Source organism: Branchiostoma floridae, chromosome 5, assembly GCF_000003815.2.
Source record: "Branchiostoma floridae strain S238N-H82 chromosome 5, Bfl_VNyyK, whole genome shotgun sequence".
Taxonomy (NCBI): Eukaryota; Metazoa; Chordata; class Leptocardii; order Amphioxiformes; family Branchiostomatidae; genus Branchiostoma; species Branchiostoma floridae.
In genome coordinates, this window is record NC_049983.1 from 17988633 (window position 1) to 18012796 (window position 24164).

General features: G+C 40.4%; 3 protein-coding genes across 3 annotated transcripts; 2 read left to right on the plus strand and 1 right to left on the minus strand.

Annotated features, from left to right (window-relative positions):
- The first annotated feature begins 6 nt into the window (after nt 1-6).
- LOC118416641 (polynucleotide 5'-hydroxyl-kinase NOL9-like) lies at nt 7-16177 on the plus strand. Its single transcript, XM_035821808.1, has 14 exons — nt 7-165; nt 575-847; nt 1011-1065; nt 1633-1929; nt 2939-3110; nt 3690-3789; nt 4019-4150; nt 4533-4660; nt 5092-5243; nt 5422-5513; nt 5942-6164; nt 6589-6670; nt 7253-7386; nt 14842-16177. The coding sequence occupies exons 1-14, from the start codon at nt 89-91 to the stop codon at nt 15007-15009; spliced, it is 2085 nt and encodes a 694-aa protein (XP_035677701.1). The 5' UTR covers nt 7-88; the 3' UTR covers nt 15010-16177.
- Nucleotides 9788-14806, minus strand: LOC118416642 (tripartite motif-containing protein 3-like). Its single transcript, XM_035821810.1, has one exon. The coding sequence runs from the start codon at nt 13530-13532 to the stop codon at nt 11661-11663; it is 1872 nt and encodes a 623-aa protein (XP_035677703.1). The 5' UTR covers nt 13533-14806; the 3' UTR covers nt 9788-11660.
- A 769-nt stretch (nt 16178-16946) lies between the features above and the next one.
- LOC118416643 (tetratricopeptide repeat protein 28-like) lies at nt 16947-22279 on the plus strand. The gene is made up of 4 exons (XM_035821811.1): nt 16947-19011; nt 19272-19585; nt 19895-20212; nt 20428-22279. The coding sequence occupies exons 2-4, from the start codon at nt 19309-19311 to the stop codon at nt 21630-21632; spliced, it is 1800 nt and encodes a 599-aa protein (XP_035677704.1). The 5' UTR covers nt 16947-19011; nt 19272-19308; the 3' UTR covers nt 21633-22279.
- Nucleotides 22280-24164: the final 1885 nt, after the last annotated feature.

The following is a 24164-nucleotide window of genomic DNA, read 5'->3' on the forward strand; positions in this document are numbered from 1 at the left end:
GTCATGGCGGCGCACATGTGAAAGTTTCGCCGTGTTTTGCTCCCAGCAATATTTCGGTGATTTGCTACTTTCAAAGCACAAAGACCACATGGATCATGCAATGGTGAAGAAGAGGAAAAGAAGGCCAAGGAAGTCGAAAGCAGAACAACGCGCAAAGGCTCTGCGGTAGGGCATCTGTGTGACCATCTGTGTGCACATGCATGGGGGGATGGGAGGGGGGAGGGGGGGATGGGAGGGGGGAGGGGGGGATGGGAGGGGGGAGGGGGGCATGTGCCTAGCTAAACTTTAGACTAGTTAGTTCTTGATAAAACCTCCTTGGTTAGAGTTAATCAATACATTTAAAAAGTGGTGGTGTTAAACAACCTCAGAGTTTACGACCCCTGGATTATGTGATGTCATGTCTTTCCAGTTTTACTCTTTTATAAAAGTATGATAAGTTGAGAAAATCAGTTTGTGATGGAATGTGTTTTTTAATTTTATATCTCACATGTTACTTGGTGAAGTCTCCTCAACCATTTATTTGTACTGTACTCTTAAATCTATGACCTATTTTCGCCTATGTCAATGCCAACAGGTCTATTAAAGATTCCAAAGGTTCTGACGTGCAGACGACCGTGTCACGGAAAGCCATCGCAACAGCAGCCAGCTTGATACCTAACCAGAACATGGTAAAAAATGTCCAGTCAAAACTGGGGACAAAACATGAGAGATTAAAACTTAAAAAGGCCAAGAGTAAGACTCTGGCACCTAACGGCCATGACACACAACATGGGAATAGAGTGAGCAGTTCTACTTCGCCTGCCTCATTATCAACTGCGTCTTCAACTTTAGTTCCTGCAACTTGTAGGTAAGTTTGACAATAGTATTGTACATGTATCTTGTTCTGCAAATTGTAAATGTATCCTACTACAGTACTGTAACAATAGAGGAATACTCAATTTCCCTTCGTTCTTTTATTATATTGTATTGTGCTCTCATGATTTTGATAAATGTTACTGTTGTTTGTCTAGGGTAATTGAGCAGAAGCATGCAGAGGAGTATATCTTAGTGATAGAGCATTGCCAGGTACGTAATGATCTTTTATAGGTGCCAAAAATACTGATGTTATCAATTCTACTAATAGAAATATACTGTATGCTACAAGCAGACAATCATGTATTCAAAATTATGCTGTAAAAACAAAGTAATTGCTGTAGTGATATAGGTATTTATGAAGTCTTTGTAAGCATTAATTCTTAAATTACTTCAGCTAGAACTGGAATTTGAATAGTTGAAAAGGTTGTTTTGGAATTGATTTATAGCAAATATCTGATCAGAATGCAGATGTGACTAATCTTGTAGCTTCCCTACCTTAAAGAATTACTAATGCAAAAATCTGACTGATTGTGCCAAGAAGCTACACTGTACTGTCCAATTGACTGAGCTGCCAATTTGATTGACAACCAGTATTGGTCTATTGTACAGTTTGATCAGGAACTTGAGGAAGGGCAGTGTGAAGACTAGATGACTGCTGCCAACCTCTGTGTCAGGGATACACACTGCAATATAATCTAAAACTGGACACTACTTCCACTTCTACTGCTACATTGTTTTGTACTTGACATTAATGCTTGTATTTTGATTTCTATTTAGGAGGTTTGTTTCCATGGAAAAGCCTTGGTCAGCTGTCTACATGGATCTGTATTCATCTATGGATGCACCCTCCACCCTGGACAGAAACCTTTACCTGTTTATGCACCAAGGACTCACTCAGCTCTGTTCATCACTCCTCTTCCACACGAGGAAAAAGAAGTAGTGTCAGAGCATGTGAAACAACTTTTAGGGAAGGATATCAAGGAGGACACTGTTGTTGTGCTGCTTCAGAAGCTGACGTGTCCAATGGTGGATTATGTGACAAGTGTGAAGGAGTATGCTAATGTCTTCTACTGGGTAAGTGGTCATTAGGTGTGATTTCCAGTAAAAACTGACCCCAGTAAATCTGGACTTTGTGAATAGATGATTAGTACACAGACAGGATTTTATCAACAGGGAAAATTATCTTTAACAAGACTGGCAATAAAAATGTATCATTGCCATGACGACGATTGAGGGTCCAACAATACAGCTCAAATCAGAAATAGACTGGAACTTCCCTGTCGCACTATCCCTGGCACAATATACTAGCCCACCTGTAACATAAACCTACAGCCAGCAGAAATGTACTATCCCCGGTACAGCACAATGGTCTGCCAGTGACCTAAACCTACAGCTGAGCACTACAGAAGTATTTCCTGTCTGCCTGTGGCGTATGGCTTGAACAAGCTCTAGAAAAGAAAATGTATCCTTCATAACATAACATAACAACCAAGACAACGTGATCCATTGTGCAGAGTTCCCTGTCTAGTTTCAAAGGACAAATTCCTCCAGGGAGCAAGTGTGACCTACATTCCACCATTGCATACCAGAGATACATCTGGAACAGATTTGGGGGGGGAGGGCTTGCATACCCAGCATACTGCATTCCTGTGGAAATGCCTGTGCAATTCCTAGAATTTTTGCAGACTGAATGCAAAATATACCACTTGACAACTCCCCTGAGGCGTCGTCAAAAAAGTCCACCAAAAAGTGGCACATTCGCCAGGTGGTCAGTTGTACTAGGTTTGATGGTACATTGTGTTGCATGTTCATGTGTATTTCATTATCGTAAGATTCTTCGCACTGAACCGATTATCCATCTATTATATGATCTAATTCTTCCGTCTCTTTTCATTAAGATCATTTTGACAGCAACTGTTAATGTCTAAAAAGATAGCGATGAAAACTTTTCTGACCAAACAGTGTAAATTAGATTCTATTGGAGATTCGTTGCTCAATATTATACAGCCATTCATAATACGATTGTCATATTTTGTTTCTTATTGAATTTGCTCAATGCACAAAATTCCCATTTCATATACAGGAAAACAAGAGCAAGGATAAAGAGGTAGAAAGAGTGATGTCATTGGAGGATAGTAAGCTCCTGGAGTCCATCGGTTTCCACGTGGTGGACGACCTCTCCTCACCTCGGCTGTTCACACCTGACCCTGTCAGGTCAGCCCTGTCAGACGTCTTGGAACAGGTGGAACTTGCAGGTGGGCAGATTTCCTTTGTTCTTTCAAAATGCAATGTAGGAACAAAATGTTGTTACGGTAGTGTAAGTGGGACTGGTGTAACAGCCCAGAATATACCCTTTGCCAAAATATATTCAGGTACATTCTGGCCTGGGGTATATTCTAGCCTGGGTTTGGTAACGGAGATATAGTAATGGTCGTTTTATTTTGCCAGCTTTCTCCCCTATAAAATTTCCAACTTGTACTGTCTCCGCGACCCAACCTCTGTTTGGAGAATATATTCTGGCCTGTTACACTGGGAACATTATTCACATTGGACAAGTGGCTGCTTTCAGTAGACAGGACTCTTAATGTCTGTGTTAGTGGGAGGAATTCTAGGGACTGCCAAAAAGTGTCCTTATTGGCCAGTTTGTGCCATTGCAGAAGTGGTCACTATGAACAAAAAATGATACTTTACCACAATTGATGTGGTCAAGTATCATTTTATGGCAGTTTTTGTAAGCATCTGTATAGTTATTTGTGTAATGTGTAAAGTGATACGGTACCTCCAGATAAAGACTGCTAGGAAAATCATACTGTTTTGTTTTCATACACATGTAGTCACCAAGGGCACCGCAGCACCAGTCATCCTGTTGTGTGGAGGCAAGAATGCAGGGAAGTCCACTCTGGCAAGATTTCTCATCAATCTTATTCTTTCCAGGTGGGAAAAAAATTAATTATAATGTGTAATTCGTAGTTACCTATCTTAATACATTTTTGAAGGCATCCACAGCAGAAAAACACTTTATGAAGCCTTTACAATTATCCTGGTCTACTAAATTTTACTTTGTAATGTCCAGAAACCAAGGAAACAAACTATTGTTGCCTCAGTTATGACAACTTGCAATGGCTTGATACCGTTTTTCTCTTTTCCCCCTGCACATATTAAGTTGTGGAGAGGTGTACCATCTAGAGTGTGACATTGGGCAGACAGAGTTCACTCCGTCTGGGTTTGTGTCCCTGACCCACGTGAACACACCCACGGTCGGCCCACCCTTCACCCATCAGAAGACACCTGACAGGTAAGATAGATGGGGTAGTCCAGATTTGGTATGGTGGTGGTTTTGGAAAGGTTAATTTTGGGACTGAGACAATGTTGGATTGGTCAATTTTTGCATGGGAATAATCTTGAAATTGTTTTTTTTTTATGGTGGTAATTTTGGTAATTATCAATTTCTACATGAGGGAGCAAAGAGTGCTTGTAAGTTGAAAATATTGGTTTTGAAGTTAAGTGGTATCTTGATTATTCTAATTTTGATCAGACAATTTCAACTATCAACAGTTAATAGGAATCTGATGAACAAGCTTTCTGAACCACCGGTTATTGAATAACTGAAAAAATGAAAGTTAAATCATCAGACATGTAATTGGCTTAGGAAGACAAACCTTTTGTGTCCTCCTCAGGTGTTGTTACTATGGTCACCTAAGCCCAGGTGATGACCCAGACAGGTATGTCAGGACAGTAAGGTATGTGCACCAGGGGTACAGGGGTGATGCACCACTCATTGTTAACACCATGGGGTGGACACAAGGTGAGAAACTTAGAGACATCTGTATGTATTAAGTTACAATCAAATGTGATTTTTCATACTCAATGAGAAACTGCCGTGTTTTTCATTTTCTTAGAAACATATCAACTTTTAAGTTTAAACCCTTTTTTGACTTCAAATGATGAGCAACCATTTTTAGGTATAGTTTTAAAAGTTGAATCCAGCATATTTTTCTCCAAAGATATGATGATTTTATTTACTATTTTAAAAGTACATGTATACCTACTACAGTATATATTTCTTTATGTGCAGAATTCTCTGATAATGTTTGTGGAAGGTATATTAATGTACTATAGATGTCAGTGCATAGCAGTCAGCATGTAGAATGTATACATTGACCAGAACCAATAGACTAGTATTGCTGTAATGACAGAAGCGGTTATTTTGACAACACTGCAATCTCTCCCTGTTAGGTATGGGATTACACCTGCTGATGGACACGATACACCTGGTGCACCCCTCCCACATTCTGCAGCTGAAGGGGAGGAAATCAGCTCAAGACTTACCACAGCTCTCTCCTGAGTTCCTACATACACAGCCTGGCTGGACATATGCTAATATACAGGTACTAATGGTTGACGTTTAGTGGAAAGCTTTTCTTACTGGTAAGGTGTGAAAACAAACTGTCCAGTTCAGAAGCATGTGTCCAATTTGCAACAGAAAATGTGTAGAAATGCAACATTATTTTTGTGTGTCATAAAATGTACCATAATTCTTTCAATGTCTGGATTTTCTTTTAACAGGGAGAGAAAAACAAGAATGATGATGATGATGACACTGTGCCTGTCAACCCAGAATTGGTGTACCTACAAGTTGGGAATGACATGCCACGGCAGTATGTCACCTTTGTTTGTTCAAACTCTCAACCATAGGATTTAAATACCTTGCTACCTAACACTTAGCTCTAGTTGAATTGACTAATGTTGGATTTTTAGGGAACATAAAAACTTTTGTTTCAGACATTTCTCTGTTCACTTTCTCTATAATCATACATTTTCAGAACCTTTCACAACCAGGTAAAATCATGCATGCTGAACTTGATTTGAAAAAAATAGTAAGTCTTAAGAAAATACGTTGATTACAATCATTACTTGGCACATGATTTTACATAACTGTGTAACAATAACATGATGAGTATACAAATACAGTATATACTTAACAACTGTGGTATTTCAGTGTCTGTATTCCTGTGTGTTAGCACAACGCTAGTTGGAAAGCTATAGCATACATTGACTGATACTAATGAGTCTGTCCCTTTGTTAGTACATGGTTCACAGCATCCGAGTTTCGCTCCATGGCCCTGATGGCCACCCTCCGCTCCCTCCAGCCAGACAGAGGTGTCCTCCCCCTGAACGCCCTCACCCCCAGGGTGGTCCCCTGGAGCGCAGTGGCAGTGCACGCCTGCAACGCTGACGTTCCCCCTACACAGATCATGTACGTGCTGAATGCCAGTTTGGTAGCCTTGTGCCAGGCAGATGATAATGAGGTACACCTTTTTCATTTTCGTCTCTAACATAAATTGTGCATGTATTCAAGAATAAGATTAAATCTAACATTTCTGATTGATAGTGTGCTTACTCGGAAGTTCCTTACTTATATGGATACTACTAATAATCATCAGTTTTTTTTTATCAAACATGGCTAAGAAAATGATAAGAAAATGAATTTTGAGAACTTTTCATTACACATCCTTTAACCAGTTTGACCCAATGTCAGTACACAAATTTATTAGAGCAACACTCGAGCATATCAAAACTCACCACTGTACAACACATAAAAAAATGGGTCCATCCACTTGTGAATTTATCAAACCTTACAGCCTGGTGTTGTTTAGCTTGCACCTTCTTTACGCAAGCTGGTGTGCTAAGACTAGTGATGTCCCTCTAATAAGTTTTACATGTATGCTGCAGTTGTCCAGGCTGAGACAGAGGGCGCTGCCAGATGGGCCAGTTGTGCTACAGGACACACCCATCTGCCAGGCTGTTGGCATAGGTAAGGAAGGAACTAACACTTCAGACTTCCTCTGCTCACTTGTTTCAAACGTTTTGGCTTGCACTTAGAAAATAGATAATGTTTGAATTTTACCCTTCAGCTGTTGTACACACTCACATTTTTCTTTGACACCAGAACTCTTGGCTTGTACCATATCCATTTAATCTTCGATAAACAGTATTGACCAAATGATTAGAATGTGTACCATTTGTATTAAATCTTTTTGTGTTTGGTTTTCATTTATCTAACTCAGGCACTAAAAGGCCCATGTTTAAGGGTAATGCTATATATGTTGTTTTTAAAACAAGGTATTTAACGATATCAGGTTGACAGATATGTGCTGTCAAAACATTGCAGTTTAAAATCACTGTCTGTAAACTTGATATCCCTAAAAACCCTGTCTTTAAAAACAATGGATATAGGTTCCCCTGTGGGTATGGGTTATTCCGATAAATACAATAATGATAACACAATTCAGAGACAACACAAAATCAACATTAATATTATGTACATTAAAGATATACACATACATGTGCAACCCAAAATCCTTTAATTTGATACCATTTCCTGTGCATTTCTCAGGTGTAATCCGAGGCATAGACATGGAGAGGAGACTGTTCTACCTCCTGACGCCTGTGGAAGAGGATAGGCTACCAAGGGTTAACGTCCTACTGTGTGGTGCGCTGTCAGTCCCCACACCCCTCATGTTGCAACAAGTAAGTACAGGTCCAGACTGAATGTACCTGCATAACCATGGATAGGCTACCAAGGGTTAACGTCCTACTGTGTGGTGCCCTGTCAGTCCCCACACCCCTTATGTTACAACAGGTAAGTACAGGTCCAGTCTGAATGTACCTGCACAGCCATGGAATGTTTTATGACACTCTCAAACCTCAGCAACCACTCAATGGACTGAGGAAAAGTGGTTGCTGAGGAGGGGTGGTTGCCCCAGATAAAGGGATGCTAAAAAGAAGGTTACATTTTAATCTGTTGTTCAACTGCATCAATCTTTACCATGATGGTGTTATCGTTATGAAGATGACAGGGTGTGAGAGTGTACCAGAACATATTGTTTCTAATCCTGGTGTTATGATAAAGTCAATGGTGCCAGCATCCGCAGGAATCCTATAACTTAGAATGGCTGCTGCTGGGCTGGGTGTTGATGTCAACCAATTTTTGCTGTTCAGTGGGGTATGAATGCCCCCTAGGGATTGCAAAAAATGGTTGCTGGTGGGTTAAAAAAGATGGTTGCTCAGCAGTGTAATGTAGCTTGTGACTGGAAGTGGCTGGCTGTGCCAAGGGGATGGACAGCCAGGTTTGACTGTAGGTTTAATATTAGATAATTCTAGGTTTAGGGTACATTGACATTATTAGCCTTTTTCCTAACTGAGGTAGCTTTTCGGCAGAAAATTGTCATTGGTTATGGTATTATGCAGCAGAGAGAAGGTTTAAGATACCACAGCCTGCTGTGTTGTACATAGCATGAGTTCAAAGACCATTGTCTGTTAGAATTAACAATTTACATATACTTCTTAGACTGGTGCCATTCCTACATGTGTAGGTACCACTACTTGATTAGTAACAGACAGGTATTGTTACATCCCACTAATTAATTGATTTACAATATTAACATGTAAATACAGTCATGCCACAGTGTATATGACAAATGCTTTTTTCAAATCCCCCTGTACGAAAGTCCACTTTGGAAACTCAAAATTGTACTTGACAACTTGACCTTATGCTAATTTTAAGTCTCCACTCCCACTTAATTTGTCTGGTGGCCATCAGAGGAGCTTACTGTAGGCCTTCTTGGATGGTTAGTTTTAAACTGTATATTTATCTTGGATTACTCACAAGAAAAAAAAAATTAAGACCAAAGTAGTCAGAACTGACCAATTAAAGATGGGGGTCTGCATTCCTTTATCTTGAGGAATAGTGAGGTATTCTAACTCACTATTAATCATAGCCAGGCTATAATATTCTAATTCAATGTATGTGTTCTCTGTAAAATTATTAGTGAAGAATAATTGGTCACTTTAAGTCAACATAGCATGTTAGTTGTCACCCTGAATTAATCATAATGCGTTACTGACAAATTATTTGCATTGGGACGTTGCCCAGAAATCACAACGGAGTGTCTGGTCAAGTCGGTATTTGTAGTCTAATTTCGCCAGATACAGCACAATTTGATAAAAGTCAGTGGTTCTCCTGAATTAAGAGTTGTAAGCCTTGCTAAATGTACCGTTGAATGTTAGAAGGATCCACCCATATAGACCCTCAAAGATGGTCAAGGTGAGGGGTGTTAACATTCCAGAGTAAAGAATAATGGGAGATTCTGTACTTAGTCCAGGATTGAGTCATTGATATGTGCAAGCTGTATGTTGAGCACTGCCAAGTTGTGTGGCCATCAGCCAATTAGGCTTGGGAAAATTAATTTTTTGTTTCTGATTATGGTCGTGAAAAAAATGTCGGTCTTTATTTAGGCATTCTTTTTTTATCCATTTTTATAGATTTCTGCTGAAATACAGTTTAACAAATTCAATGCAAATATGAAATGTATCATATTATAACTGCAGATATACATGTACATTGTACAAGCACAAGTATATCAATAATTAGGACAGAGAAACACGGTGTTTAATTACACATTCGTACAGTTGTATAATATTAACTGTTTAAAGCCTTCATCTCTTAACAGATTGAGTGTGAAGTACAGGAAGTCTGTCAATTTCATCACTCAGATGTGAGATTGAAAATTTTATGTCCCTTGCCAGGGGTCGACTGCCCCCCAAAAGGCTAGGGTTGACAGGTTTCTGCAGGGCAGGTCGAGTAACAAGAAACACAACATTTTTTTCCAAGGCCTTTAATGCATTATTCCTTGGCTAAGGTAAACCATGACTCCAGCCCTCAAATATTTCATCTCAGAAAACAATGCAATGGCTGTTTTGATGTTGTAACAAGTTTACAGCTCTTAGAGCACATGGTACGTAATCAGTCATTTCTTTGCCCCACATGTAGGCCAAAGTCCTGGCTCTGTACATGTTCTCATATTCATTGATTTTGATTTTGTTAAAACAAATGAGCTCGAGACTTCTTATCAGTAACATGCTTTGAAAATCCAGGCATTTTAAGATTTGTCATGTTTTTACATAAATGTTTTAAATTTTATTGAGATTAGTACTGATGAAAGTTTTTTTCTAGTGGTTGCAACATTCTTATGATACAAGTTTTTTTTCAAAAGTGTAAAAGTGTTACAGATTAACTGCCAATTAAAATTTCCCTTGACAATGTCACATGAATGCATAATGTGACAAAAGAGAAAATACCACTTGACCCCACATGTCTTTCTGCAACCATCTTTCATATTTTCTGCTTTAAATTTGAATTAGTACCTTGCAAATTAACTGCCTGTACATGTATCTCAAATGACAATTGCGTAATAGCATGAAAATATTTTTACGTTAAAACAGCTTGAATTCTTTGAGACGCTCCCTTTACAAAATATTCTGCAGATTTTTCCATATCTTTGATGCATTAGCAACACTACTCTTTTACAACTGCTATACTGAATGAGTCAGTAGTTCACCATACCTCAGTGAACATTTGATAAAGGTAGTCACTTTGTATGCAGCACAGATAAAGACTTGCAGGATTGTGAAATGAATCTGAGAATAGAGGTTCAGCAAGGATGGCAGGGAGCAGTGTATTATATTAGTCTGGATATTGAATAGATGTTCAGCCAAGCATGACTGACAAGTTGCCATCTTACAGGGAACTTAAAGCTGATATTATATTGTACTTGTCACATAGAATACATATCAAAACAGTTTGTTAGCCATAGGTTTGGAGTGTTTCCTTGATTTGTTGCAAAGAACATTTTTCAGATTTAATGTAAATGCAATGCGATTTTGTGTAGGGATCTGTCTGCATGGAGAGAAGGTGGTCTGACTAGCCCATGCTTAATGGTGAACGTCTAAAAACTACACACAAGCTGTTGTACAAAATGGTCTTTGTCAGAACAGACTTTGGCTAATGGCAATCCTTCTTATTTGATACATTTTTTCTTTGTTATTTTTCACTTAGAAATGTATTTGGTGATACATGTGATAGCATTGTGAATTTTTTTACACGTTATTCTTTCTGGTCCCTGTAGCAAGTTACAAAAACAACCCATCGATAGGCAATGAGACAAACTACTGCATTTAAAATTGTCAAGTTGTGAGTTTAATTCACATTAAGTGTATTTGTCAAGTTGCAAGTTTATTTCACATTAAGTGCATTTGTGTTGGAGTCCAAGGTATGTTAAGCTGGTTGTTGAACAGGTCATTGGCACACAGGCTAGACATGTCAATCATTAGTCCTATTTACAGCTGTCTACAGCACTTAGTACATCTAATCAATTAAAAACACATGAGTTTGCAGGGTGACTCATATAGCATGCATGAGTCTCTAAACATTCTGTAGATTACAGTATTAGTACATTTTAGATGTATTTTGTGTTTGAATACATTGTGTTTAATACATTTATTTAGTAATGATGAACTTTAAGTGTCTATAGTAAATTGTCCAAAATTGCATTGCAGAGTAAAAGCAAGAAAGAAGGACATTATAACTTATATACATTTTTGTACACATATATCCATTCTAAAATTACCACACACACACCCGGCACAGACAAAATGTTCCTCAATCATCTGAAAATAGCAAAAAATGAGTACATGACACTAAAATTCCACTAGAGACTGTGACCACAGAGCGGACACATATTTAATGAATTTCGTTTGGTGATCATTGTTATGTTTTCTTTGTTTTTCTCCCTTTTAAATCATTATTTTTCATCATGCATTTAAGCTTCATATCCAGAATTTTAAAACAAGACTCACACAAGTTTGATTTTGGTCACTCAATTGTCACTCAGGAATAGCTGTATAGTGGAAAGTCACTTACTAGTACTGCTGCAGCAGTGTTTTATTGTCCATCTCATTCCAGATCAGAAGTGCTCAAAAATGGTGACTGTATCTTCCTGTTCATCAGTCACCACGAGGTGGCCCTGTGTTGCCATGGCAACGGCACTGGGTCCACTACTGTCTGTAGTTATGGATTTGAGGAATTTGCCTGTTTTGTCAAATACTTGTAAGCACCCATTCCTACTATCAGCAACAATGATGTTACCTGAAAGGTCTGTACAGATGCCACGGGGATACTTCAGACGATGCCCACTGCTTGCACCATCTCCAAATTTGAACTGGAAGTTTCCGCTGTTGTCGTAGACATAGACACAGTCGTGAAAGAAATCCGACACGAAAATGTTCCCCTCCCTGTCCACAGCCATGTACTGAGGGTGGTTCATGCCCTGTTGCTTACCCACCATTTTTACTAGAGTTCCGTCAGGCCTGAACTCAAGTACAACCCCTTGTTGTAGATACGTTCCAACTGTTTGTGTGACAAGGATACAATCTCTTGTCTTGTCCACTGCTATCCCTCTGCAGGCTCTTGTCTTCTGTAGCTCTATCTTGGTCAGCATATTGCCCTGTGTGGTGTACTCAACTGCAAAGTCAGAACTATCTGTATCTCCCACCACCCACAAGTTTCCATCTCCGTCTATGGCTACGTCATGTGGGGACATCACCTCATTGTATCTATGCCGTGTTCTTTGGCGGAGGAAACCCTTGGTTTTCCTGCCGTGGCCTGACAGGCTTGTAACCATGCTGTGCATGAATGTCCCCTGTAAATCGAAGACTTGGATTCTGTTGTTACCACAGTCTGCTACAAAGATATGTCCATCCTCTGACACAGCCACACCAAGAGGTCTTGTAAACTTGCCTTTCTTGACACCTTTCCCACCAAATGTTAGTCTCTTTGGCAGATTTGGACTCTGGATTTCACTGTCACTGTTACCTATTGGTTCTTGCCTATGTGCTTCTTCAGTTAGTAATGCAGACTGCAGGGGCTGAATGGTAAGTTGCCCTAAAGTTTGGACAACACTGCTTAAGTCTGCAGGTTGGAAGACAGCAACATCTGTTGGTAAGGGGGAAGGAGCTGCTCTATCTCTATGTTTCCCCACAACTTGGATAAGACCATTGTCCTGCTCAAAAATCGCCATCCTTCCCTGCTGTATGTTGTTCTCTGCACTGTCACAGGCAGCGGACAGCTCGGATAAATCCGCCAAAATGCCATTCCGCTGACTCTGTATCGAGTCCAAGTTCTGGTTGTACTTTTTCTCGACCTTACTGAGCGTGTCATCTTTTGCCTCCCTGAGTTTCTGCATGCTCTGATTGTAGGCTTGAGTGATGTAATGTTCTGTCTGCTGCCTTTGTTCCTCTAACTGTTTCTCTGTGCCTCTCAAACTTATAACAAAGTCACAATAGGTCTCCAGTACACTCCTACCCTCAGCGATCAAACCCTGTTCTTCCATTATCCTTCCTTCCAGAGTTTTCTCCAAGTTTTCAGTCCTGTGGCCTTGGTGGACTTTTTCCAGACATTTAATACAGATTGCTTTATGGCAATCCTTACAGTACAAATTCAGTTCTTCTTGTGGGTGATTGTTGCACCTGTGTGTTAAGTGTGGCTGCTCAGCAGTTTCTTCCATAACAGCTGCCTGCATGCGGATTTGTTCACACAGGTTTTCGACAAGTTTGTCGTCCGGTAGATCAGGTACCCCTTCAGTCGGCGGCCCTGCCCAAATGTGACAGACAGGGCATTTGAAACACTCTTGGCCCTCAGCCCAGTCCAGTAGACAGTCCTGACAGAAGGTGTGCTTACAAGGCAGCACTTTGGGCATGTAGAACAGCTCCAGGCAGATGCGACAGCAAAGTTCTTCTCTGAGTTTCCCGCACAAATGTGACTTAACACCTTCAGCCATGATCTTAGCCTCCTCCTACAGAAGTGCCGCTTGTTCAAGCTTAGGTCCAGGGTTGTATCAGAAAGGAGCGGACAAATCCATGGCTAGGTTATGGGTAGATACATTTTGTTTTTTATCTTTACATTTCAAATGCATGTAGATACTACTTATACAGAGACACAGTGACAAGTTTACTTTGCCTGCTCTGAGTTTGGAGGGTAAAAGCTGTACTACTTATGCCAAAGGGCATGGTTGAACAAAATGGGTATAGAAAGTGGTTTAGTGATCTTTAACCAGTTGAAAGAACCTTCCATGGTCAAGATAGTTGGTATAACCCTGTGTAAAGCAATTAAACCGGTAGTTCACTTTGAATCAATTACCGGTTATCACAAGTCAATGTTTACTTACAGTTGAGAAGACAACATGACCTTTGTCAATGTTTGTTTTAGTCAATGCCATCAATTAAAAGCATAAGACCAGTACAGTGGTAAGTCAACAAAGATTAGAAGAGGTATAATGGGTTTTGGTCCCAACATTCCTTGTTCCCATGCTGAGCACAAAAAGTGTACGTGTAACACAGTCAAGCATACCTGGTGGTCAGACAAACGTTTGAACTCGGATTGATTTATAGACCTACCTTTAATGCTGTACAGCCATGCAGACTTTCAAGCCCAGGTAAAAGTAGAATCTTATTAGTATAAATTAGTCTTTGATTACCCCACAGGGCGGCACAGCAAAATATACATTTGGATGATGTCAGTAGAACTACAAAGAAAAAGTACAGGTGGTTAAGAACAGAATGGGGGGTCCTGTAAAAAAATTCCTCATGTAGCATAGAAACCAGCATAGCTCAACTTGACCTTTTAACCCTCTTCCTGCTAAGGTACATGTACATGTACATGTACATGTACCTGTTTAGGCCACACCAATTTTATTTGTTGCGTCTTGGGTTCTTCTTCTCTTCTTCAATTCCTTGGCAAGGCCTCTACTGTCGCAGTGCCTGTACAAGATGACCTACATGTAGCCTGGAACCAGATTGACACCCAGGGGTGGCAAGTGGTTTCTTCGGCAGCTCAATGCAGTCTGTCCACCAATCTAACTCATGGCTTTGGGGTGGTTTAGTCCAAGGGAGTTCTGCCAGGCTCCTGGCTCAGGGAAAGGGCACCAAAAACCCTCCTTTGGGCTTAACTCCCTAGAGCACTGATTTTAGATTGGCAGGTACACTGCCTTGGGCCACCAAAGAAACTGGCTGGCACCCAGGGTAAAGATGGCCTGGCAGCTGATTCCACTTTCTAATTCCCTGTTTCCACCTTGTTTGTCTTCTCTACAGACTGTAGAAGGACCTGTGCCTTATGTGACGTCAGACTTCTCACCGGATGGAGACATCTTTGGTGCCACTCCACTAAGGATCAGAAAGAATCTACAGAGGGAACGTCGCCAAACTGGGGGAACATCAGGAATGGGATTTGCCAGTCTCAACCAACAGGAACTTACTTAATATACTTTCTGAACTATCTAATGTAACAGGATGGATATTTCTTCAATTAAATGGGCCAGAAATGATCAGTCCTTAAATCAGAAGTACAAAATCTATTTTTATAGATGTTTTCACATTTACACCAAGTGCACCAAGCTGCATTGGGTTTTTTTTTGGGGGGGGGGGTTCAAACATTGTCCCTTTGAAAAATTCAATCATTAGGAACTCACTTTATGTATTTTTTTTCATGCAACAACAATGATTTTTTTAATTGTATGAGCCAGAAATGTAGCATCAGTTCTCAAATCAAAAATACAAAATGTAACGTTAGTGTATATGAAATATTAAAACATGTTTTTGCTGGTTATTTGCTAAATACTTTCAAACGCGGTATGTGTTCGAACTCACTCAAGTGTGGGCAGAAGTGTGAACTGATGCCTATTTCAAAGTCAACTACTGAAAAATAAGTTCAACTGCTTTGTAAGGAAGGTCATAGAATTTCAAATCAACTCCATATGAGGAGTACCTCTAGATGCACTGGTACAAAGGTCAAGTGCCTAGGGCCATGGACATCACCCAGGACTGCAGTAAAATGATAAGCTTGGTGTGCCAATCATCAGGATTTAAGATGAACTTTGCTGACCCCTGTACCTTGCCTGGAGGAACCTTGCTGTCATTGATAGACAGAAACAATTATTGGACACAACAGGACAATTGATCACTCACCATGGCCAGGGATAAACGTTACTGTTTTGAGCCCAACAATGTGGAGTCATGGTTGCCTCAGGGGACCCATGAACTTGTAGACTTAGTGTAGGTTTGGTGTACACAGATGTGTACGAGATAACCAAGCTTGTAAAGGCTTAGTGCAGGTTAAACCAGAACAACATTGTGCAATGCTGTACCATGACATAAATATACACGGGTGCAAAATCCAGTATATTTCCCTATTTATACTTATACATAGTATATGGGAAACAAATTAATTCTTTGATAGGACATAAGAGAGCTACATGTACATTGTAACTTAAAATCTAGTTTAATTGTAATTTTTTACTCCTATAATTATAATGATAAGGTTGGCACTTACTCAATACATGTATATCCTTTTGATTTCTACTTCATAATATTCTCTAGGTCCCTATATTTACATAGCTGATGTTTGCAAGATGAACAAAGTTGCCGTATATTTGTTGTGTCTCTTACCTCTTTTGATCATTCCTTATGGCAGCATAAAGTTATCTTCTAGTCAGGTAGTCTGTTCTCTATTGCTGAGCATGTAATTTGTTTGGTAAATCAGTGTGGAGAAATTTAACTTTGCAGTGTTAGGGTATAGAAAACATTCTCAGTCACAGATCTAGATACTATTCTGAAAACCAGACTTTTAGCCAGGGCTGGCAGAGAATTTGTAAAGGCAGGTTTTCCCGAGGACCTTAGATAAGCTGGCAAACTCTCCCTGCATGACAAATCGCTGGTGTGCTTATCTAAGGTCCTCGGGAAGACCTGCTTTGGCTGCCCAACAATTTCTCTGCCGGCCTTGGTGAAACGTCTGGTATTCTAGGGTTCCAGAAACCCAAGTTCGACATAAAACCATTATATGATGAATATTACAAGATTTACAGTGCTCTGCTAAGCAGACACATCAGTAGGACAGTAAACACACCAGATTGATGGGGTAACAGGTGGTTTTCTAAATCACTGCTGCAGACGTCTGGCTAAAAGCCAGCACTGACAGGATCAGAGGGTTTCTGAGTATCACCAACTTCAAACAACATTAAAGGAAATGGCAATATTTATAGGAACATTCCCACAGTGTTCTCTTTGCATGGGTTTGCTGTATGATCTCGTTTCCAGTTTGGTTTTGTGCAGGAAAATGTGATTCTTTCCGAGTGCCATGTGTCCCATGAACCAACAGGCACTAGTAGTACTACATGTAGTAGGGAGACAATAGCCCCTCCACCATCACGTATGGACTTTTGTCAATTCATTAGATTTAATCAAACTTCCTCCGGATTCATATAATCAAAGCTGATGTGAGATGTTCACATTCACAAGATTTACCCCATTTAGAAATTGAATTTGACCAAAATCTAATTTGAGTCCAATTTAACAAACCCCAATGTGAACAGGGCCTATGGCTTCACATGTGCATTGGGTGGGGTTAATTGATTGTTGTTTGTGGGTTGCTGGGCAGAATGTGGTATAAGGCAGTGATGTCACCTACAAATAGTTTTAACCTCCCACCACCTGTGTTAGAGTGTATCTGTTTGCCACGATTGCAACCTCTGACACCAATTAACATATCCAGCTTTGTTTCCTCAACTGTAGAATTAGTTCCCACACTTGTACATCATCACATGTGGGTGGATCCTGTGTTAGCTGAGCCAGGTTAACAATTCTGCCAGTGTTTTCTGCATAACTGAACCGCACTAGCTACGTATGTATGATTCACCAGTCTTGAATGTAGGAGGGGACTTAACATTGTATCCAATGGCACTTTTACTCTCATATGTCACAGGAATGTGAGCACTGAGCTCTTCCCCAAGCTTTCGCCCACAGCACTTAAGCACTCGAGAGGAATGCATACCAAAATGTTTACTTTTCTACGATGTCAACCATCACAGGAAGAATACTGAGAAAATGAAATGTACATGTATTTCCTTCAATACCTCCTTTATACTCCATAGATATATGCAGTCTTCCTAGAGCCTAAGGCATTGAGTTGTATTTGATGTTCCACTGAATATACTGAAGTTGATATTTGAGAAATTCTTCTTAATCTGAATTTCAAGCCCTGGATTTCAAGGAGGATTCCATTCGTGTGTAAAGACGATAGATGGAGTGAGCAATATGCTGGCATAATTGTGCAGTTCCAGTAATGCACATTAATGCGACATAATTCCACGTCACTCACTTTTCAGCAGGTGTGTGTATGAGATAACCTTATGGTAAAAGCTCAGTCTACATTCACCACCACCTGGGTTTGAATAGTATAAATGTGGTATTGAAAATGTTATATGGATTTAAGTTTATCCCTTAACATTCACTGAGGTGCATAATCATATCACCTGCATCGTTAATAGACTGATGAGTTGTAGCAGCCAGTCAACATCATTTGAATGGTCCTTAGAATTTACATTGTTAAGTGTAGACAAAATGTTTTGCTCCATTTAGATATAAACGATAACATTACATTTTGTGTTTTCAAGTTGTTTTGTGTGGATTAAATGAAATAATTTAATCCACACAAGGTAAAGCAAACCACAAAATGTAATGTTATTACAGTGAATATTTCATAGCTGAAAACCTTAGACATGAATAAGTAGACTTTAATTGTCTACATAACCTGGGGTTGTATTCAGTTTTAGTATTTTGAGTATCAGAGGTGTATACTCACTTACAAAATGTTTATTTGGAACTTGGTGTGTTTAAGAAAACTTACATAGATAAGTTAGTACAGACAGACGGACAAAAAGCAACACTGGTTGGGGGTGATGTGACCTTGGTGACTGAAGGCAAGGTGCAGAGTAATAAATAACTCATTGCACACTTTCCCATCATGCCTTGACAAAACAAATTGTACAGTAGCTGCTAGTCCAAGTTCCAGTCTTAAGGTCACAATTGAACATTTTACTTACCCATAATTCCTCATTGAGACAGATATTTTGAATAAAAGACGTTGTTCAGGAAACAGTCTTTGAAATAAATGAAAATCGAATTATATGCAGGTATTTATCCTGAAAAGGTGACCAATAGAAAATGTTAGACTTTTGTTCTTGCTAGGTTTCAGTACTACTCGTGTGGTATGTATGGCGATACGTCAGTTCTGTACATTCTATTGTGCATGTAGCATTTCCGGGTAAAGTTACCTTTGACCACCACAGGAGGTACAGCAGTATCTAAAGTGGACAGAAAACTACGGTAGACCATAAACACAACAACAAAAAGAAGAACTACATGTATTATAGTCTTCTTGACCTTAAAGATCAACATCCAGGACAAACAGGAGCGATTAAAAAGCCAGTAAGTATTTCTATATACCTCAATTGTGCTGAATGAAAATTATTTTCCCCATTGATGGAAAATGTCGACTGTTTGTTACTTTATTTCGACTTAGCATTTAATTGCTGTAAGATTTTTTCATCATTAATGTTGGTTTGGGTAGTCATGTAAAATGCAGAGTTGTTAAAAGGGTCAAGGACACTACAGAAAGTTTCCCCTTTCTTACATACTACATTAAGTTATGCCAAATATTTTAAAAGTCACCTTCTTCTGGGTTACAGTCTTGAAGCTGACCTACCAAAGACTTCCGAACCAGTCATGCCACTATCCAAGTTAGCCCAACTGTTCGTTAAGATTTCTGACAACCTGTCAAAGAAAGATGTCAGAAATCTACGTTCTTTAGTAGTTCATGAAGGGATTCTTGGCAAGGCAAGAGTTGAACGTGCGACACCTCTGGAAATCTTCAACATGTTAGACGACAACAGGACGATAGGAGAGGGAAATCTGGAGTTCCTTGAGCAGCTTCTAAGGAGTTTTGGGAAGAAAAAGTTGGCAGATGAAGTCAAACTCCTTGAACAAGAGCAGAAAACAAAAGGTAAATGTTGATGGCACTTGATCATAATTCTCAATACTATGAATTCATTTTCGAGTTCATGGTTAGAACAGTCCTGTTGTAAACATACAAAGGAAACATACATACATTCAAGGTAGAGGGGTCACTTCAAAAACGGCCACCGTAAACACTTCAAGATGTACACGTACTGTTCTTACGCTTGTCATTAGAGATAGATGCTTTTGAATAAGACTTACTTTGAATGATATCATATAGTATCAAAATATCTAAATAAAAGCATACAACATTACTGTAAGGTAACATGCAATGTCACATTTATCCAAACAATAGGAAACAGCCAATCCGATGAAGCTGCCAAACCAACAGCAGCCTCCCCATCAACACATTTACCAGCAGCCGCCGAATCAACTGGGTCCCCTCAAACAAAGGAGGCTATCCAATGCACAGGAACCACCCAATCAACAACGGCTAGTCAACCGTCAGGAACAACCCAGTCATCAGGAACCTCCCAATCTACAACAACACCCATCCAATCGGCAACAACCGGTCAACTACCATCAGAAACCATTCAATTGAATAGAAAAACTCAATCGCATGGAAATAGCAAAACGTCAGAAAACATCCAGTTCTTGAATTCAACAGCTGCAGGTGTGTTGATTGAAGTAGAAAAAAGTCGTTCAGAGTTATGAGAGCAATAACCGCTTCTTATCAATGATTACCAATAGTCACTCTTTATTTTGGGTTAAAGATCAAATATTAAAACAGTCAACAGACATGTTGCAGTACTGAAATACATATGACAGAGATGCCTATACGGATCCATCCATAGATATTTGTGGCTTTAAAATTTTCATATTTTTCAGATGACCAGGACACCCAAGTCAGCTTAAATCACCTACATATCGAACTGAACAGCCCCCACGTGAAACAAGACAAAGTGCGCCAGTTTGACCTGTACTGTCAGATAGGAGACCTCTACAGGACGAAAGTACACCTGTTACAGTCAGCTCTGAAGTACTACCAGAAGATGCTCGAGTGTTCGCAGGCACTGTCAGACGACACAAAACAAGCCGAGGCCTACAACAGAATAGGTTTGACATGCAACATCTTAGGGATGCACCAGAAAGCGTCTATAAACTACGACAGAGCTCTAAGCATCTTTAAGGCGACAGGAAAGCAAACTGACACTTGCACAGCTTACAAGAACCTGGCATCATCTTTGGCAATGTCAGGCCAAGTAACAGACGCAAAACGTCATTATGAATCAGCCTTGGTTGCTGCAACAGAGACAGGAAACAAGACTGAACAGTTAGATATTAACTGTAAGCTAGGTGATCTACACAGGGAACATCTAGAGGAACCACAAGTCTCACACATGTATCACACCGAGATGTTGGCACTAGCCAGGGACTTGGGGAGGAAGGACCAGGAGGGTCATGCTTACAACAGACTGGGTTTATCTTGTGAGGACATGCAGGACAACAAGTCAGCTCTAAAGTGGCATCGGAAAGGCCTAAAAATCAGTCAGGATGACGGAGACAAGAAAGCGCAGATAGCAGCACACACAAATGTGGGTAATACGTACAGATTATTGGGTAAACAGGCCCAGGCAACATCCCACTTCGACACAGCCTTACAGATGGCACAGCAGACAGGAGATCAACATGGCCAGATGGACGTTTGCCTCAAGATGGGTGACATGCACAGGGAACAACTCCACGCCACACAAACAGCCATGCAGTATTATGAACAGTATCTTGCACTAGCCAGGCAGTTAATGGACAGGAATAATGAAGGACTGGCTTACAACAGGCTTGGACTGACGCATACTGACATGGGAGATTATGAGGCGGCTCTGAGGTGGTATGAAAGGGCTCTGAAGATGCAGCAAGACGATGCCGACCAGGAAGCGCAGATGGTACAGCATACAAACATGGGCGATACATACAGGTTACTGGGTCAACTGGACCATGCCAGATCTCACTATCAGTCCGCGATGGCTATTGCCAAGGCCACAGACAACGAACAGGAAATAACGAACATTGCCAATGAGCTGACAAGCCTGTAACAATGCTGGTTAGCAATACATAGCTATAGAAATTACATTATGTACTTTGCCACAATGTAAAGTAACTTGTCTAAATATGTATTACTTTGCCTTGTTGCCTACTACAATGTTTCAATTAATTATTCAAGTATTTGATCATGAAGAACAAGTCTGTATCAACATGCAACAAAGAGTCAACATGCAAGCAAAATGTGGTGCAAGTAACAGTGTTAGTAATTAGCACGTGCGATTTATGGAAGTCCACATGCTAACCCTAAACCAAGGTATTGCATGACCAATACTTGAAGTTCAATTCAGTTGCCAATACCTTCCATTTATTTTTAGATTTCAATGAAATAAAAAAAATCAAATGAAGTTATTGATAGTGACTGACATCAGCGGGAACGGCTAATATGATCTAGTATGTGGGACGGACCGGTAATCCATCATTTTGTCAGGAATTATTTCTCGCCAGATAGATAGGAAATAAATCATCCCGGGAGGCCTGGCCACAAGCATGCTCGGCACGCACATATCATCCAGGCAGAAGTTATGCTATACATTTCGGAGTGTACCGACCCCTTATCTCGTTTACAGATATCGGATAACCTCAGAATTTCACCGTCGACAGACGATGGCATCATCGTCATGGCCCCCTTTCCACTAGACGGCGATCGCGCTGCGCTCTCACTGCGATCTACATAGGATATGTGTATCCTTCACTTTCACACTCGGTATATTCTACAAAATGTAACGTTAAAAGTGTGACCGAGAAGACATCAAAACACACAAAGTGTAAAAAGATTCGTTTCTTTTCTATACAATTCGTTGGGCGATCTGTCAAATTTAAGGCCGCAGAGAGAGCGCGGCGAGAGCGCCGTCCTAGTGGAAAGTATGTATAACCATGCCGACCACGTTTGGTGGTAGCCAGGGTTGGTCAAATCAATTTGCTATTCCAGCAGCGCACAGCTACAACCGCCAGGGTGATTAGTCGGTCCCACGCGGTGGAGGATTGTCTGTGCTTCGTACCCAATTAAGGTCCGTGAGAATTGAAAAGGGCCCCGACCATATCTGTTACTAACGCACTGATAAAAATGGGCGCCGACGCATTAGATAATGCTGGGAAAATTTAGGGAGTAAAGGAAGACTGGTTGGACTCTTTTTTTGGTGTCCCTTCCTGGCTTTTTTGCGTTTTAAGTTTGTCTTTTCCGATGAAGAATTACATTTCAAGAGAGAAGGGGCAACAGGTTAATATCAGTTGACAGATAATAATTTTCACTCAGTGGGCCTGGTTCTAGCCAGAAAACCCATGAATAAGAGCATAGACTGCATCTTCGAACACCTGCGTTGTCAGTTATTCATACCAACTGAAATGGTAGAACTTGAATGTTTGGTGTTAAAAAAACCTGATGTAAGGACGGTCGTATATGTTCATAACACACAATAAGGCTTCAAGGTTTAGTCGATATCTGGGTCAGGCGGTGGACTCACTCACCACTTTCAAACTCCCGATGGGTATCTTACACTGTCTTGTTTTTAAAAAGTCTGACAACATCCCCACCTATTACACTTTATAGGTACAATCCTCTGCTTTACACGGTCGCCAATGTTTCTTTGCAATTGAAATTCATCTTACCCTGTATGCCCCTGTATATGCCAGTTTGAACAAGGTTTGGTCTATAGTAGTTACAAATGTACTTATATGTACATTTGGCGCCGTGACGGACATAAGCAGGACGACCTGTTGACCTGTTCTATCATATACCTCCTGTTCGGCTTACAAGTCGGTTAGGTCACGTTTGTCCAGAGTGAGACATTCAATTTTATAGGCAAGAAGCCAACTGGTGAGGACATGATGAGGAGAGGTCAATATCGCACAGCCCGGTGGGAAGGCCTCGACCTTACCCATCAATCATGACAACAAGTAGTGTACGTAGCTCAGGCGTCTGGAAGTACTTCCACTGATATACGTACCCTGGTAACCATTTCTACATGCATTGGTCTTTTAATGTCAAGGTATTCAGAATTTTCATCCGGCATTTACTGTTGGCCAGAAAGCGAATGAGTTGAGGAAGTGGTACCGCTAAGCACTGGATGTTGAGGGGGAGGTGGGTACATGAAGGCCATTTGATGGCAAGGAAATGAAATGAACTAATTGTGACACTTATAAATTACCTGACGTGAGGTCCAATTATTTTCCATTAGTATTGAATTTGGGTAGCCCCGTTTTACAGCCATTAGTGATCATAAGTGGAAACCCGGTATTGGTGGCATTGAGGCCGCACAAGCTAGCTGAAGAGCCCCCACCCATGTCTGTTGATCTAGGCTAGATAAGATACTTGTGCAGCACTGCTAAGAAGTAGCTCTAGGTCATACTCATTTTTTCCTCATTTCAGAAAACAGGGGAGGGGGGTCGTGACCGAAATGTCGTTTCCATTGTGATTTGCTGGAGTGGCAGGCTAGTTAATTTCTGTCGCGCGGAATTTGTCAATCACAACTGATACAGAAGCGCACCTGTTAATGTTCGTTTGAAGACACGTGCGAACATCTGGC